The 17304-nt window shown below is 42.9% G+C and overlaps 1 protein-coding gene across 1 annotated transcript in view; it reads left to right on the forward strand.

The window, feature by feature from the left end:
• The first annotated feature begins 3534 nt into the window (after positions 1-3534).
• TMCO4 (transmembrane and coiled-coil domains 4) overlaps positions 3535-17304 on the forward strand; it is a 36379-nt gene continuing 22609 nt past the window's right edge. The window contains exons 1-7 of the mRNA XM_009889966.1: positions 3535-3713; positions 4287-4461; positions 9156-9183; positions 11132-11264; positions 14518-14615; positions 15355-15498; positions 16019-16138. Coding sequence (XP_009888268.1) covers positions 3535-3713; positions 4287-4461; positions 9156-9183; positions 11132-11264; positions 14518-14615; positions 15355-15498; positions 16019-16138 — 877 coding nt within the window. The remainder of the gene's footprint in view (positions 3714-4286; positions 4462-9155; positions 9184-11131; positions 11265-14517; positions 14616-15354; positions 15499-16018; positions 16139-17304) is intronic.

The following is a 17304-nucleotide window of genomic DNA, read 5'->3' on the forward strand; positions in this document are numbered from 1 at the left end:
TGGCGGTTGTCGTGTCCCCCCCCGCTGTCGGAGGCTGGTTTCCTTTCCTCAGTAGTTGTCAAAAGTGCTAGTTTCTGTAAAAAAGAAAAAAAAAATGCCTGTATCCCAGCAGCAGAGATTTCAAGCACGATGGGCTTGCGATAAAAGTGAGTTTCGGCAGCTGTGGAGATGTCGGCCCTCACAGCTCTCCCAGCTGAGGCGTTTCCCTCACATTTTTACTGCTCGTGATTTCCCTCCGCAGCTTTTCCCACCTTCTGTGTACCGACAGCGCTCCGCAGTCCCTGCTGCTACGAGCATCCAGATTAACAAACATGCTCAGCTTTTAGCTTTATCCATGTCCCCATCCCTTGGTCCCTGATCTCTGTTTTACATTTAGCGTGCATCGCCGCAGCAGCCGTCTGTATTGCGTTCGCGTGTTTTTGTGGCGAGACACGGTTTTATCTGAGACTGAATTAATTGCACTCTGTGTTTGTACTTCATATCTATGGATTAAAAGCGAAGGCCGTGGTGCTCCTAGTGTGAAAGCAGCTCTGCAGCCCCACACAAGTGCCCAGGAAAACTCATCTGCCCAAATGTTTCTGCAGTCACGGCGTTGTGTCCGAGGCTTAACCGTAGTTTGGCCATGCCATTCTCCAATGTGCCTTGGTAAAGGGACTTTTTGGCCAGCCCCATCTGAATAATTATTTACAACTACTTCTCTGAAGTTAATGAGATGCCTCATTAACTTTTGAGGGACTCTGAGGGTTAACGTGTCAGCAGTTTGGTCGCTTTTGTCATGGTTTAGGATGAGTATGATGCCAGCATCTCCGTACTTCTTTTTCCAGCAGTAGGGAGCACATGTATATTGTACAGATTTAGATCCACAAAAGGATTATCTTTCTGCTTTCCAAATAGGATTGCAGGAGCTGCTATATAAAATATACCACCTCTCAAGAAAACAAAGGGCTTTGTGCGAAAAGTGAGCGCTGGAAGCGATAAAAAATTTCTCTTTCAAGTGACAGTTCAGATTATGGAAATGCTATTGATTGCTGAATCACATTGTTCAAGACAGACGTGAATTCCAGTGCCACAAGCTGTAAATGACTTTCGGGATGTATTTCTAGCTGTCAATTCCCTCATCTTGGATTTAGTGGCAAAACTTCTTGGCCCAAGTTTTCTTTACTGAATCATGGAATGGAGTAGAGTAGAGTAGAATTAGAATAGAGTAGAACAGAATAGAGTAGTTTGCATTGGAAGGGACCTTTAAAGGTCTAGTCCGACCCCCCTGCAATAAGCAGAGACACTTTCCACAACATCAGGTTGCTCAGAGCCCTGTCCAACCTGGCTTTGAATGTTTCCAGGGATGGAGCATCTAAATCACATGTTGCCCTTTTTTTGTGCTGCATGTCTGAAAATCCAAGCCCATTTTTTCCTAGATATTTATGAAGAAATAGATATCTGTATTGAGGGACACACATCGAGCATACTGATCAGAGCATCTCCAGAGGAAAGTCTTTCAAAAACTTTCTCCGAATATTCTAGACGCTTAGCATCATGAATTATTTGTTGCGTAACGGCAATAAAGTTGCACGCAAGAAGCCACTATGGTGTTGCTCTGTAATTGCTCACATCTTTTATGTTATTGGCAAGCAAGGTTAAACAGTTGTACTGTTTCTGGGTCATTTTTAGTTGCTTCACTTTTCATATGAGCCTGTGTTAACAAATCAATAAATCTATCACTGGAGGGACGGGGATTTTATTTTCAATGCTATCTCCCATAATAAGCTAATAAATCTGTGTCCAGAGGTGAGTAGACACGCCAAGTAATTGTAAAGTGATTGAAACTTTAAGCGTTAGATTATTTCTGGGCAAACCGGTCTGTAAGTCTGGATGTTTTGGGAAGAACAGAGCCTAGCAAGTGACGTGAAGTGGATTTTGGGGGTCCAAACGAGGGTTTTGGAGCTCCTGAGGTAATAAAACAATCTTGGCATTTTGTAAGAAAGTCCTGGAAAGCGTGGAGACGCGTCTCGCGCCACCTTCACAGCTTCGATTCAGCAAGTGTAAATGCTGCTGCTTGGGGAGGTTGGTACCGGAGAAGGCCCGCCGGGGCAGGATTGATCCCAGGCAGTCGCTCTCCCCGGAGCAGTGTAATCTGGCCCTTCCCTTCTCTAGTTGGTACGGAAATAACAGAGTTTATTTATTCCTGCGAACTTCGTGCTCCCATGTTGCTGGAATGTGATGTTTCCATGGAAACGGACCGAGATGCCTTAGACCCGCGTGCTCACGCTGGACGGCATCAGGAGATACGTGTTGCAGAGCACTGAGCTCTCCCAGGGAGAGAGGTGCGAGTTACGATAACCATCAGCTCTTGAGTGAGGAATTTTCCTTGCATTTATACATCAGTATTTAAATAGTGCAAGCCTTGATAAACACTAATCTTCTGAGCGGGAAGGCACGACAGACACCTTTCCTGGAAGACCATGGCAGACGGCATGCAGATATTAAAATCTCTTTAAAAAAGAGTTGCTCCTGTGCTGCATTTCCTTCTTCTAGGGCTCTAAAACTATCCCATAAATGGTGTCTGCATCCTCTGAGAGTCAGTACTTGGTTCAGTACGGGCTCCTAATTCCTATTTAGCCACTTTCCTTTGTACAGGGTTCAGAAGAAAGGAAACATTTAAATAGGAAGTATATAATGAACTAGGGGGTTTGGGCCCCTTAGAAACCGATTGAATCCTGATGAAGTCAGCAGAAATTTCAGGTGATGTGAGCAAGCTTTGGAGAGGATTGTTACCCACGTTGAATTGTGAAATGAGCTGTTGTCACGTCTGATGTCAGTCATCTTGGTTATTTGCCTGTATAACCGGGGGAGCTCCGGGGAGCAGTGGTAAGCCCTTCAGTTGGAAGCGTGCATGTCTGCGCTCTGAAAAAAATAACATTTTGGCCCAGCTGGAGGTCTGTGTGGCGCAGGGATCTTATGTTCAGGGAAAAAGCCATGGCAGGTTGTATAGAGGAGAGAAAGTTACAAGCAAAGCTTAGCAATGTCCATGGGATCCATCAAAAATCCTCCTCGTCAGAGGCTGCAGCTGGACTCAACTTTCTTGGCGCCGTCAGCAAAATGAACAGAGGAGCAATTTGGGTTGAGGATGAAAGAGGCAGATTATTTCCCAGGCAGCTGTACTGGTCCCTGCACCAGGTGCAGAGCTTTTATTTTACATGTTATTTTTGCGGTAAACATCTGAATGATATGCCTGAGTGGAGCCCAGTCTCTTTGCATCTTGAAGGGGACTTCTCCTTTTGCTGTGTGAAGTATTGTCAGCTCATTTTGTGCAAAACTTTTCAGAACTGGTGAACAGAATTGTTGTCTTCTTTGGTCACAGCACCATGTAGTGGGGGGAGACACAAGCTGGACCTTGACAGACTTGACTTAATACCGACAGCAAGTGTGACAGTGGAAAAACAAAGGCAATTTGTCTCCTTACTTCCTGGTTTCCAACTGTTTATTGTTTGCCTTTTTTTTTCTGCTGCTTTTTCCTCTTTGAATTTGCAGGTAAAAATGGCCGCAGAAGAGAAGTGGAAAGGTTGGGCTTCGAAACAGCATAGCGAGGCTGAAGAGGCAGGTGAAAAGGAACCGTGTCTGCTTCTGGGCCAGCAGCTGGGTGAAGCGGGAAGATTTGCTTACGCGGCGCTTTGCGGGATATCCCTAGCGTGGCTGTTCCCTGAAAAAGAGCAAAGGTACTACACGGGGTAGCAAGGGGTGGGCAAAGGAAGTGGATGGAGCTGGTGTCACGCTCCTGGGGGGGTGGTTTCTGAAGTTAGGGGAGTGGAAGATCCTTTTAGTGTTGCATCTCTTCACGAAGATGAATACTCAGACTAAGAAAGGTGACACAAAACAGAAGGACCCCAGAAGAGCTGCAGACTGATTGCTGGTGTTGATATTTTCCTGCTGTCTCTCTGCTGGTGTTCTTCTGAAGCCCGTTGAAAAGCAAAGGACCCCTTGACATTAGGTGTTTTCTTAATTATATTGACTTTCTCTCTTACACCTTTAAGACTTTTATACTTCAGCACAAATTGCGTCCCTTAATACTGCAGACTTCAAAGCATGTATTGAAGAAAGGGCTGGCCCAATTCAGATTGCTTGCTTGTTTGTTTAGCCAGCTTGTGTAGCACCTCACCACCTGCTGGCTTCTTACCATGCTTTGATTTTTGTGTGAACAGCAACAGATCAACAATCTGAAAGTGAGGGCCACTCAAAGTCTGCAAAAATACCCAGTTATGGAGCTTTAACTGCTACTGTTTGCCTTACAGCTCCTTCAGGACGGAATTCATTGAGGGCTTTGTGAAATGGCTGGACCTGCCCGATGCTGTTTTACCTGCCATGACAGCATTTGCTAGTGGCTTAGGAGGTGAAGGCAAAGAAACTTTTGCCCAGATTTTGCTGAAGGATCCCATCTTGAAAGAAAATCCAGTTGTCATTACTCAAGTAAGTTCATTTTCTCCCCTCGCCCGTGTTTGCTTTTACAAAAGAGATTTGTCATACATGTCTGTTTGCAACTGAAGTTCTGTTTGTACAGGCACGGAAGCAAATCAATATTTCTGATATGTATATATTTCTAAGCAGCTGTGTGGGTGCCTGGCAGTCTCTCTGTCCATTAACAGCTCATGGAAGTGATGAACATGAGGCACGTCGCTGTCTGTTGAATTAACGTTTTGTGTCTTTGATGCCTTCGCTCTACAGAACAGAGAACTGTCAGACTTTTTACTTAGACTGTATTATTGCAGTGGTTTTGATTCGTATGTGCGTTCTGCATATTTTGGTGAAACACTGAACATGATAGATCTGATTTTCATTTGTTTCAAAGCCCATTGAGCATACCTGTAATACAAAACACCTCTAGGTACATGCTCCAAATAACACAATTTCCAGAGTCTTTTTTCCAGAGTCAGCTTTGGCTGAAAGGAGGTAAGTTATTGTGACTTTATTTTCTTCCACTGAGAAAGTGTTAGTGAGACAGGGACTACTCTGTCATGTTCTCATGCGAAAGCTGATGTAAAGATAAAAGAAGCAAAGTGTTTTGTTGGCATTCACCTTTGCTGCAGAGTCTCAGCTGGGGATGATATCTCCTCATCCAGCTTCACGTTATGCCATGCAGGGCGAAGAGCACGGTAGGCTGCTGCTGATGCCAGGCATAATGTGAACACTGCCACCTCGCACCCTTCGCTCTGTACCGCACACAAGGAAATAGCACGGCATCCTGCGTGCAGACAGTACTCTGATACTGAGTAATAGTTATCGCTCACTCACCTTTAGCAATGCCCTGAGAGAACAGCAGATGCGAGAACAAGGCTGCGTAAGTAAAGATATGATAGGAGTGAACTTTCTTGGTCATCATGACCAGCTCCCATTATCTCAGCCATCTTTCATGTCTTCTAGTCAGTCCATAAAAGGCTTCAGAAGATCTGCTCCAAAAATCCAAACGCTACAATCCCCAAAGTCCTATAACGGTATGAGTACAGTGACAGAGAATCTTAAGCTGAATTAATAAGTTAGGGCAGATATTCTAACATAAGAGCAGCCGTTTTGATGTTGTTTGCTCAAAATCAATAAATCCATACTCAGTTCCTTCTGCATGTAGATGGCTTGGTATTTCCCAGGTTGTTTCCCTCATTCTCTCTGCTTCAGGATGGATTCGCTAGAACTAGGCAAGTCCTCCTGCATTGGAGCTGAGATAATTAAGGGTGAACTTTTGGTGAAATTTGGGTTGTGCTTGCTCTGAGCTTATGTTGCGTAAGGCCTCTTTGTGATTTTACAAAAGCGGCCCTGGATCAGTGGCAGCGCACAGTATTTCGCTCCGAGCCAGAGAACTGAGGCACTTATCCTCTGGATTCAGGTGGAATACAGAAGCGTCAATAACAATTCTTTGATTAGTTGAAAGCAAAGATCAGGAATAGCTATCAGCCTGATGCCACAACATCAGTACCTTATGCAATCATGTATACAGGCAAGGTGATTCATTTTGTCAAAGGAAGGATAGAATTAAAGGCTTTTCTAGAGCAAGGCAGCAGAGGCTTGCAGGGTGTCTTTGGGAAAGCATACTGGCCTGTGGGAAACGTCAGTGATCAAGCTGAGATCAGCTTTTTCCTTCGTACCTGAAAATAAACAAGCCAGGGGACAAAGCTCTGTGAATTCTTGATATGTTGCTTTATGGTGCTCTTGCTTCTTTGTATTCAGCTGCTTCTGACACAACATTTGCTGTTTATTTAACAAGTGCACACTTTAATTGCTCAGTGTGTTCAGTGGCAGGGTCCTGTCGGCACTAGTGCCCACATTTTTGAATGCCCTCCATCTCAGCGGTGCTGAAGAGATGATATATGAGGTCAGGAGATTAGAGGTGAGCTCACCGTTGATTCAATAAAAATTTGAGGATTATGGATTTTTATCTTTGTTTGCATTCATTGCAGATGACTAATATAGGCAAATGTTGGTTAACTGAATCCTTTAAGGACAGTAGTCATAACACACAAACTGTGGGTGTGGTATGAGAAGGCAGTGCAACAAAAAAAGGTGATAGGTTAGAAAAAAAAAGTGATAGGTTTTAAAAGTTAGAAAAAAGAAGTGATAGGTTAGAAAATGTTGAAAGTTTTTATTACGAATAAGTTTTTTTTGCTCTGAACATACTTAGAATGCCCATTTTCCTGTGTTTTTCTACACACATCCACTGTGATGTGGATTTGATGCTCTCTGCTGTTGAGGAAATGGGTTTTGAACTTGCAGCGATTCATAAAAAGCTGGTAAAGACTCTGAATAAAGATTGTTTCCCTTTCTTTGTAAGGTTTCTCAATCATATGGGTGGTGGCCTCGTGCATAGAGTTCACAGGGAGATTCAAAACACCAACTTCAAAAAAACCCTGAAATACAATAACTGCTGCTTAGACAAGGAAAACAAACTATTTGTGAACTAATCTAATCAATGCTGATTGGATTCCAGATGACTGCACAGCAGTACGTGCAAAGCCTAAACCAATTCCAAATAGCTGAGAATGCTAATTGGCAGAACTGCAAAAAAACCCAGTAGTTTATCACCTGATTACCTCTATCCATCCCTCACCTTTTGAAATGCATGCATGTAAATGCTTAGGCCAGATTTTTAAAAGAGGTTATTTGATATTAGGTGCCACAGACGATACTGAGCATATCATACAGGACTTTAGTCAACACCCACGGCTCCCTTTGCAACACACAGGGAGAATTTATTGCCTACAATTGGGTTCTGCACAAACCAGTAACTCTGTTCAAGAGGCTGCTTGCATTAATCCATGGAGAATGATGGCAGCAAGGTCACAAGCTTCACCTTATGCGGGACTTCAGGCTCTTTGGTCAACATTCTGCTTGGGACTCCCAGCCCTGGACCTTCTGCTGGGCTTTGACACCTCTATGCCAACCCTTCCTCACAAAACTGTGACCAGGGAGGAGGTGATGGTGCCCCTATCTCTAATACTCGGGTAGTTACAGTACTCGGGCTCTGGGAAACTCGAGTCACATTCTTTCTGTTTGGGATTAATGTTTCCAATTCCCACATCCCACCAACCACCCTGGGGAACAGTCTGCAGTGGGTGTGCACACACAGAATGCTAATCATGGCCAGAGCTAAAAAGAAGCCCTTTTTTTCTGCAGCGTGGTGACTGGGGGAACAGAAGAGCTCTGATTCAGTGACTAACTTAAATTAAAAGGGTTATTCACACACTGGAGATAGCAAACCAGGACCTTCCTTTCCTTGGGCCACTGGGATGCGGGATGAAGGACCAGTGGTGACTGCTTTGTGTAGAGCCCAGCCGAACAGATACCTTCTGGAAATGCTTATCCCATTGGGACTTGCAGGACCGGCAAGCAAAAGAAGCCCTTCTCTGTGGGTGGGAACAGCCACCCAGATATTCAGCAGTAGAGGGCTCTGCATGGAAAACATCAGGCAGCAGTGGAGTGAAGGTTTTGTGGCTATATCTTGTGAAAAAGCACCCATAGGAGGGAATTCAGCTGCTATAATCCTTTGGCTTCCCCAGTCCTATGCAAAAGCTCTCTTCTCCTTTATGAAATAGCAGATGCTTCTTGTGCTAAAATAATATTCAGTGTCCAGGCACTTATTTTTGTTCTGGATAATATCTACAGTTTCCCCCTCTTCTAGCAGAAGTTGGTTAAGGATGGCTTGTTCTCTGTTCTACACTTCTTATGCAATAGGGAGAAGATTAGAGGCATTTTTATGATACAAATTTTGCTTAGGAGCTTATGGGACTAATAATCATAAACTCTTTGGCAGCATCCTACATCTTTGACTGCATTTTTTGTGTCCCCAAAGGGCTGAAGGATTCCCTGTAAAATTCAGCTATTCTTTATTTGTGTGTAGGAGAGGGAAGTAGCTAGACTGAGCTAGTGCTTAGTGTTGTAGTTACATAAAGAATTTAAAATCTATCCAGTGACAATAAAAGAGGAGAACATAGTAGTAAAAACACTGGCCTCCTTCTTCGTGGATTTGCCCATAGAAACCATCTATTGGATTGATCCGTTTTTCCGATTTTTTTATGGTGAAGAGCCAACACAGAAGTCCAGTCCCTCAATCTTGACAGATGGCCATAAATTCTGAGTTTTCTAGTTTTGAGCACTTAAGCCAAAAGAACTTCACACCAGTTCAGCTTTACCGCCTTGAGCTATGAATTTCCAGAATTCCAAGGAAAATAGGGGCCACTGGTCCATTCGAGTAGCATTCAAACCTGTTACTCATATTGAAAATATGAGTATACATGACTATATAGCGAGCAGAAGGCATTAGAGTCGTAGGAGGACTAGAGCCCTGTTTCTCCAGACTTTGAAGTCTGGTGTAATCACAGTGCTTTCAGCTGCAACAGAATTGTTAATAACAAAAAATATGGGACTCTTCAGCATACACCAAGCATTATCTACTTCTGTCCAGCCATTTGTACCTGTGTATGGAGAATTTTGTACTGGAAGCATCTGGCTTTGCTCTGTGTTGCCTTGCTGAGTTGTAGCGTGCTGGTTTCCCATGTTTATGAACTGACATGCTGCAGTAATTATATCATAACCCGATGGGTTTTCACGCCTCCATTTTGATACCTCCAGGCACACATCATCAGTTTTAACTTCAATATTCTTTCTTTTCTTTTCAGGACCTTCTAGCCTTCTCTCTTAGAGATGGTAAGTTTACCTAGCATTTGTTCCTTGTAAGAATAATGTATATGAGTTTACATCTGATACTTTAAAATGCTCAAAAAGCTCAAGGTACCATCCTATTTTATCTTAGCTTCCTTTAGAGCGAAAGCAGCACACGCTTTCTCTGGGTCCCTTACAGGAGAAGCAACTATTACATTAGGAATGATTAATAATGCCTGTTAAAAATTGAACAACTGTTCTCGTCCTTACCTTCACGTCGTGTATTGGCATGCAAATATACGTGATGGTAGAAAAGTTCTGAAGTGAAATACTGGGGTGTTTTTTCTGCAGTGTTTCCAGGGGAGCAGGCACCTCTTCCCTTATGAAGGCAGTGAAGCTGTTATAAAAATCTCAGCCTAGCAAATTTTCTGCAGATCGCTTGTTGCCTAAAAAGAAAAAAAATATTCAGGGAATAAATTCCAGAGTGTCCTGTGAAGCCTATTATAAATAAATGTGATTTTACTCATATATTATATTACGCATAAAACAATTTTCTGGTTTACAATCCCTAACACGGATTAGTCTGATAAAATTAATGAAATAAAGACTGCCTACTTAACAAAATGTTCATTTCTAAAAGAAGCCTGTTTTATATCACTCCTTGCATTTTTTAAATCTTTGTGTTTTAACATGTTCTCACAGGAAAGAACTCACTGGTTGCTGATTAGCCTGTTTCACTGCAGAACAAAGTACCATTTTTGTGCTTGCTTTATTTTTAATGGAAAATTGACAAGTCAGTTATTGCAAAACTGCTTATTTTGCTAAGCTGGAATTTAAAAGAAGTATATTTCAAGCCTTGCTGACTTGCTGCCAAGCTGGCTAAGTAAAAACCTAAGTCGTGTATTAGCAGACAGGAAGCACGAAGGCTGCTCGTTAAAACACCTGCTTGGGCTTGCAAGACGTGGCACATATCGGGGATGAAGTGAAGATAAATGCTATCCTTATTTCCCAACTAAGCACAAATCTTGAAAGTGGCGTCATTAAAGCCTACCAAAGTAGTTTGGCATCTTGGTAATGACAGTAATAAATAAATAAACTTAACAGATTGCCAAAATACCATATTTGATCTACGTGCAGTGGGTATCAGAAACATACTTTGTAGTTGGATCTTGCTGGTATCTTCACCCACCCCTAGAAAAGCAATTGCATTTTTCATCCTCGAGTGCAGCAAGAACCCTTTGCAACAGTCTACCATCAGGGAGCAGCAGGTGCTACTGAGAGAAACATACTAAAAAAGCAAGAGTTGGCACAAATAATTTAAAATCTATTACATTTAAAATGTCTTTTCTTTAAGAACACCTGCTTATATGCTCAGGACTAAACATTTCTCCTATTACGTGTTGTCTGAATCCACTGTCCACTCCTGCACCTCCAACAGTGAAGTCTAAATGCAAACAATTGTCAGCGATGCTGCCAGGTGAGCTGGTGTGTAGTTTTAAACTCCAGAGTCCCTCCTGCTGTCAACAAGATGAATTGAATGCGAAGCTTTTGCATGGAGGTGCGTTTTTAGAAAATACCATATCTTGCATTGGTGCATAGTTGAGGTGTACTGTGTCATGTTACCCATATATATATATTTGTTATTTCCAGTTAGGACTGGTTTTGCTGCAGCATTTCTCTGTTGAGAAGAAAGATGTAGCCTATCCAGAGCCAAAAGGCCTCTATCACAGAGGCTGAAGACAGAAGTATATGAGATCCTTTTTCTGCCATAGAGGCAATTACCTGGGTTTGCAGGGAAGAAGGGTTTTCCATTTATCGCTGTCTTCTCTAGGTAGTAGGAGTTGCCTTCAAATACATGGAAGACGATGAAGGCCCGAGGGCAGGAGCTATGCTTGTATGTGACATGGTTCTCTAGCACAGCTGAGTGCACCGTTCACTATTTAATCTGGCGCCATGAAGACTGACTGATTTCTTGGGCTTCCCTCTGTTTAAGGATACTACGATGCTCGAGCGAGGGTGTTGATCTGTCACATCATCTGGCTGCTGAGAATCCCCTTGGAGGAGCTGGAAGTCCTGGAGGAATCTCTGCTTGAGAGCCTGAAGGAACAAAAAGAGGAAGAGTCAGAGTAAGAACACTTGGGTTGACTATGGGATGAAAAAACACTGCCGGTGGTTGAAAGCTTAGCGGTAATTACTTGTGCCTAAGTCCAGTCTGTGATCATTCCCCCATGGCTCTTAGCATAATCATTTATAGCTTAATTAGGATTGCAGAGCCCTTACAGCACTTTGGCTGCACTAAGAAGCAGGAAAGCTCAGGCATTCTTAAAATCAGAGTTGAGACCCAACCTTGCAAACTGGTAGAGGCTACTGTGCACTGAACTGCCTCACTTCCTTGTTCCAGTTGCCTCTCCTAGACTGTAGATTATGCTTAAATACATCACAAAGATCTTATGTCTCTTATCTCGTGGCCCAATATTCCCAGGCAGAATGCAGAATGAAGTTCCTATAAATTTCAGGATTAGATCCTCGGCTGCTGATTTTCTATGGATCTGTCCTTCTCTGTATCCTCTTTAAGAGACAGCTGTCTAACTCCTGTAGAAAGGAGAGGGCAACAGTCTGCATCTATACACACTTATGGACCTGACTCCTAATTCTGCATTATTAATATAAGATTAATTCTCTTAATCACCAGTTCTTAGATGTGAAACAGCCAAAATGTTGGTATCTATAAGAAATGTAGTATTTTTATATTCCAGTTATCAGGCAGGAATTGTGTGAAGGTTTAGCAATATGTAAGGCAGTAAACATATCCATAGTGGACTTTCAAGGGACCGTTTAATATTTTTATCTGTCAACTCAGCAAACAGCTTATGAGATTAACCTGCGTGCTCGTAAAGGCTTTAATCAACGTCCCTGACACAGTACAGTTCAGACGTTACCGTTAAGGTCCAGCCTGTGACAGGAATTTTTCTGTTACAGCTTTATTTAAATAAAGCTTAACTTTATAGCACACTGTAAAAAGGGAAAGTCAAAATAATCTCAAAGATCATGGACTGCTAAACAGGACACCATTTGCCACACAGGAGCAAGGGTTGGTATTAATGGGGACTGTTTTGCTGTGGCGTGTGGCACAAGGCTGAGATTTGTGGGGAATCGGTGACCCTTTGTTTTAAAGTTAGGAGTCAGTGGGGGAAGGAAGCAGAATATAAACCTGTCACCATTGTGACCTCACAGACTTTTGGGGGCAGGGAGTACACTACCATCTGCTTAGGATGGTTCCAGCTTTGACCATCCACTGCGAGAGGTTTTGGAACAGTAAGAACCAAACAGGATTTTGGCAGATTCTGTATGGGCGTTTTTTACTGATATTTGTTAACAGAAGGTTTTGCTCCTGCCTTTGCTGCTGTGGATGTGCTGGCCTGTGGCCCAGAACCTGCAAGGTTAAATGTACAATCATCTATAGAACAATGCTCCAAACACTTAAGTCCATATTACTAGCACCAAACGTGTTCTGACTTGCAGGTGCGAACCTCTCTTTTGTAGACGGTTCTGTAAGAAACTGGAAAACATGACGTCAGTTGCTTGCTACCGTGTACTCCTGCCACTTTTCATCGTTGGAAAATGACCTGTCATTTCACCTATAAAATCTCTCTGAGCATAATTTGTGGTTCAGGCAAGAAGCTGCATAACCAAGATCACTGAGGGTAGAGAAGTACCAGGAGAGGCAGTTAATTACTGTAGTGGATAAAAAGCAGTCTGGTAATCAAGTGATAATTGCAATGCAGAAACTATTAGGAAAGCAACTGTCAAAAGCAGTTGCTAGCAGCTACGGAAGGAAAGCAATGATAGGTAAAAGTTCTCATGGCAGTAGTTTTACTTACTGCATCTTCAGGCAGGTTTTAGCTGCAAACTCTCTTTCTAGCCACATAACTCAAATTGCTCATTATTGCAACTAAAGCCAGGTTAGCCGTATTTCAGCTCTCTCAATGTCATTATTTTCAGCCCGAGACAACAGCACATTGACTATAAAAGCTGATGAACCACTATGTAGAACAGAAATTGCTGGATATTGCCAACTTAGGTATTAACAGTCAGACTGCAGCACTTGTTTAAAGAACTCCAGGAGCAATTTCTTCCAAAGCCAGGCATTCCGATTGGAGACTGCATGCGCAAACTAGGGCACATCCAAATACCGCTTTGACCATGGCCCTGTAGAGACTGGACTTGGTTATACAGAAAATAGGGAAGAGGTAGCGATTGCAGTCTGCACTATTGTTCTCTGCAGACAGTTATGTTTGCAGCTGCAGAAGGTAACACACGATGTTTTTTCGGAGGATGTCTGTGGAGACAAAGTCTCTGTGCCATGCAAGTCAGTGGGAGTGCTACCACTGGCTTCAGCGACGCAGGGTTTTCACCCACTGTGCTTCATTCTCCTCCTGCTGTGTTTTACAAAGCTGCGTATTGTTTGGGACTCATCTAAAATTGTCTTTATCAAAATTACAGTGCGCTTAGGGGATTCCAGGAAGGATTAGGCAATTATACGGATAATGAAAATCCACAATTAGGCTAGGATTAAGAGGGAAAATATCCAAGTTTGGAAGCAAGATAAATTCTCATGTTTCAAGGCCCAGATTAACCACTGCGTAAGCAGGCTAGAAGGAACCTTCCTCTGTAAACAACTTATTCCAGTATCCTCTGTTTCTTGCACTTTCCTCTGAAGGAGGAAGTATTTCATGTAAGAGAGAAACCAAACACAGCAGAGAGAAGCCAAAAGTAGTGCCTAATAAGTTATATTTGTTCCCTTTAGGTTTATTTACCTGTTTCTGATAAGCTTGTTAAAATGTAGCTTAAATGCACACAGACAAAGGAACTAATGACTGTGTTTAATACCTATTATATTATTCTATCGGGATGTGCAATTAGAAAGCGGCTCAATGTAAATGCTGTTGTTGGAAAATAGTTTAATTCCATCTCTTTGTTTGTTAGCACATATTACCTCTGTTCCCTTTTGTTTCAAACACTTTTCTCTGTTTCCACTTAGCCGCCTTCTGGTTTTTTAAGATGCATAGGCAGTATATAGTTATTGAAATGCTTTTGACTTCTTGTTTCTTTTTTTACAAGCTTCATCCCTATTAGGAAGGGTTTTCCAAGTAAGTAACATCTGTTGGCTTTTGTCAGCAATTAAATCGTTTCCATTTAAATCTGTGGGTTTACGTCCATGCTCATAAATCTGAGTGTTGTCACAGTCCACACCTGCATGTGACTGTTTAATATTCCCAGTAGAGAAATTACACTGAGAAGAATAAAAGCAGATTCTGATGCAGCACTGCTATCTGTCAGGCTTTTCCGACAGCTTTTGTACTTCTAATCCCCCCACAGAACTGCAGAAGTATCAAGAAAAAAGAAGGAAAGAAGAAAAAAGCTGAAGAGATACCTGCTGATCGGTTTGGCAACGGTTGGAGGTGGAACAGTGATCGGTGAGGCTGCCCCAGGCATTTTGGAGACGTGCTCCTGAATTGCATGCACAGTATTGGGGGCAGAGGAGGGGGTGCCTGAATTATACATTCAGCAACAGAATCCATCATATCTTTTAGCCCAAGCTCTAATTCTAAAGCATTCGCTGCTTTTCTTTGCCAGGCTGAAGGTAGTATGTCACTTCAGATATCAAAAAAACACCCCAAACCAAAAAAAAAATAAAACCCAACCCAAAACCACCACCAACAAAAGAAACCTCAAATCCAAGAAAAGTATTTTCAGCCACACAAAAATAAAACTGCAAGACTTAGCTGGAAGAGCTAGTCCAGTGTGTCTTCACTGGTTGGAGGAAATATCAAACTGAGGTTGTCACCCTTGGAAAAGTTTTTCTCCTCTTTCACTCTTGTGTTATAAGAGGATCAGATCTTCACCCCTAAATTCAGAACAGTGTGAGATTAGATGAGTGTCTCCTAAGCAGAGAGGGCATAGCTCACTCCAGTCTACCACGCATTCTTCCTTTGACTTTTATGTTATTCTTCATTTTTACTGAAGTCAGTCAAGGAATCTGTGCAGAGATTCAGGGCCTGGAGAGGGTCTCAGAAAGCCCCTTTATCGGTGATGCAAAAAAGACCATCATTTGTACTCTTTCAGTAGCATTAGCAGTACTCACCCAGCGCAGGGAGATGACTGCCTGGCTTTTGTAAGTGATAAGAGTGGTGATGTTACTTGTTGCATCTTCAGGCTTGACAGGGGGTCTTGCTGCCCCTTTGGTTGCTGCGGGAGCTGCTACTATCATTGGAAGTGCTGGAGCAGCTGCTTTAGGTTCAACTGCTGGAATTGCTGTCATGGCATCGCTTTTCGGAGCAGCTGGAGCTGGCCTTACTGGTAAGAGAGTGACCGCACATTTCCCAGCTCCTGAGGGACAGCATCATGTCTGCAAATGCAGAGCTAACGGCTTAACTCAGCTCTGCAGAGCAAGGGAAGCAATTTGAGGTGTAATCTTACAGCTGTGAAATTTTTATTTCAATGCTGATTAAGATACTGTGTAGCCCCTGATGACCAAGGAGGAAAAGAGTATTTGGTACGCGGCTAATGAAGGAAATGAAAGCTTGCTGCTTTGGATTAGAAGGATGCTGCCACGGAGAGCAGTGGCTGTTACAGCTAATGCCTGGTCTGCAGCAAAAAAGCCTTCTGCTGGGATTCCCTCAGATCACACAAGCTCAGAAGGATCATGTTGGCTCCATGCCACGCTCTAAGTAATGCATGGACTTGCTGAGGGCTTTGGAAAGGAAAAAAAAAAACCTATCCAAGTTACCCAAGTAATTTCTTAGGAACTCTACTGTTAGCAGAGTCTGTCCTTGCTGCGCGATTTCTCAGACTCGTGTTTCTGCCTTGCTGTGTGTAGGATACAAGATGAAGAAGCGTGTGGGAGCCATAGAAGAGTTTGAATTCCTCCCACTTACTGAAGGCAGGCAGCTTCATATCACCATAGCAATTACTGGATGGCTGTGCACTGGCAAATACGGTAAGAACAAGAAGGGGAAGCTGAGAGGAGCCTGGAGAGCTATGTCTCTGTTCCACTCCAGGCAGTGTTTGTGCTCTCATAGCACCGTGCCTTCCCCGTACTTGCATGGCCCGGTAACTAAAACAGATCGACTCTCAACATAAGATTTTTTAACCCAATCTGCAATCCCAATCAAAACAGAGGAAAGAGAGAGGGCAGTAAATTGTTAGCAGTGATAGCAGGATTAATAGTAATCATAGCAGATTGTTTCTGTTAATAAAAGCTGTCTGATTTTGCTAGGAAAGGTCTGTTTGGGGTGGATGATTTCCAGCAGTAGTACGAAGTGTCTCACCTATCTCTGAGACCTTATGTTTATCCTCCAGCAATTAACAGAAAATAGTGTCTTTTTTCTTTCTCAGTATCTGCCAGCTAATGAGGTTTATTGGCAAGAAAGTTCTGTCAAGTAAATCCTTTTAAGCACAGCACTCAGGAGGTGAACTTAGAGGCAGCAACCTTGAAAGGTCTGTAGTGTTTTAGTTTCCAGTATAGCTTGTCATATAAAATATGTCAACTGTCTGCTGATGCGTTCAGCAACCTGACTGAACAGCTGCCAATTTATTCAGAAGCATCATAATTAACACTGGATATCATTAATGCAGAAGGATGTCTCTGCCCTGTTGCTTGTTAGGTTGCAGCTTGCTGTCAGAGTAAGGTTATTTTCACTTTGCAGTACTGCGCTTTGGCTTTTCTCATTGTCTGCTTGCCAGGGGTCCAAATCCTTGGGGTTGGAGGGCTCCCAGGCACTCTTACAAAGACAAGTGTGTCCCTTCAGGAACCTTTTTGTGGCTGTTTGCCCTTAAAAGGGCAAAATAATAAAATAAATGACACGCATTCTTCTTCCATAACTAGCAATCTGCTATAATGTTTAAAAAGGCAAAACTAGAATTGTCATCTGTTTTCCTCCTTATGTCTGTCTATTTGCACACTTTCATGACTCCTTAAGACAGAGGGACTGAGGACAGGATTTTTATGGAATTTTTTACCTTGTGACTTTTGAGCTCCCACGAGCTGCCTATCTGTACAGTCGTAACTCTGAGGGTGCATTGTGGTGTGATCTGGCATGAAGCGCTCTCTTGCCGCTTTGGTCAGCCGCTGCCTCGGCCTGCCCTGCACTGGTTGGGGAAGGA

The sequence above is a fragment of the Charadrius vociferus genome, unplaced genomic scaffold (genome assembly GCF_000708025.1).
Source record: "Charadrius vociferus isolate BGI_N301 unplaced genomic scaffold, ASM70802v2 scaffold838, whole genome shotgun sequence".
Lineage (NCBI taxonomy): Eukaryota > Metazoa > Chordata > Aves > Charadriiformes > Charadriidae > Charadrius > Charadrius vociferus.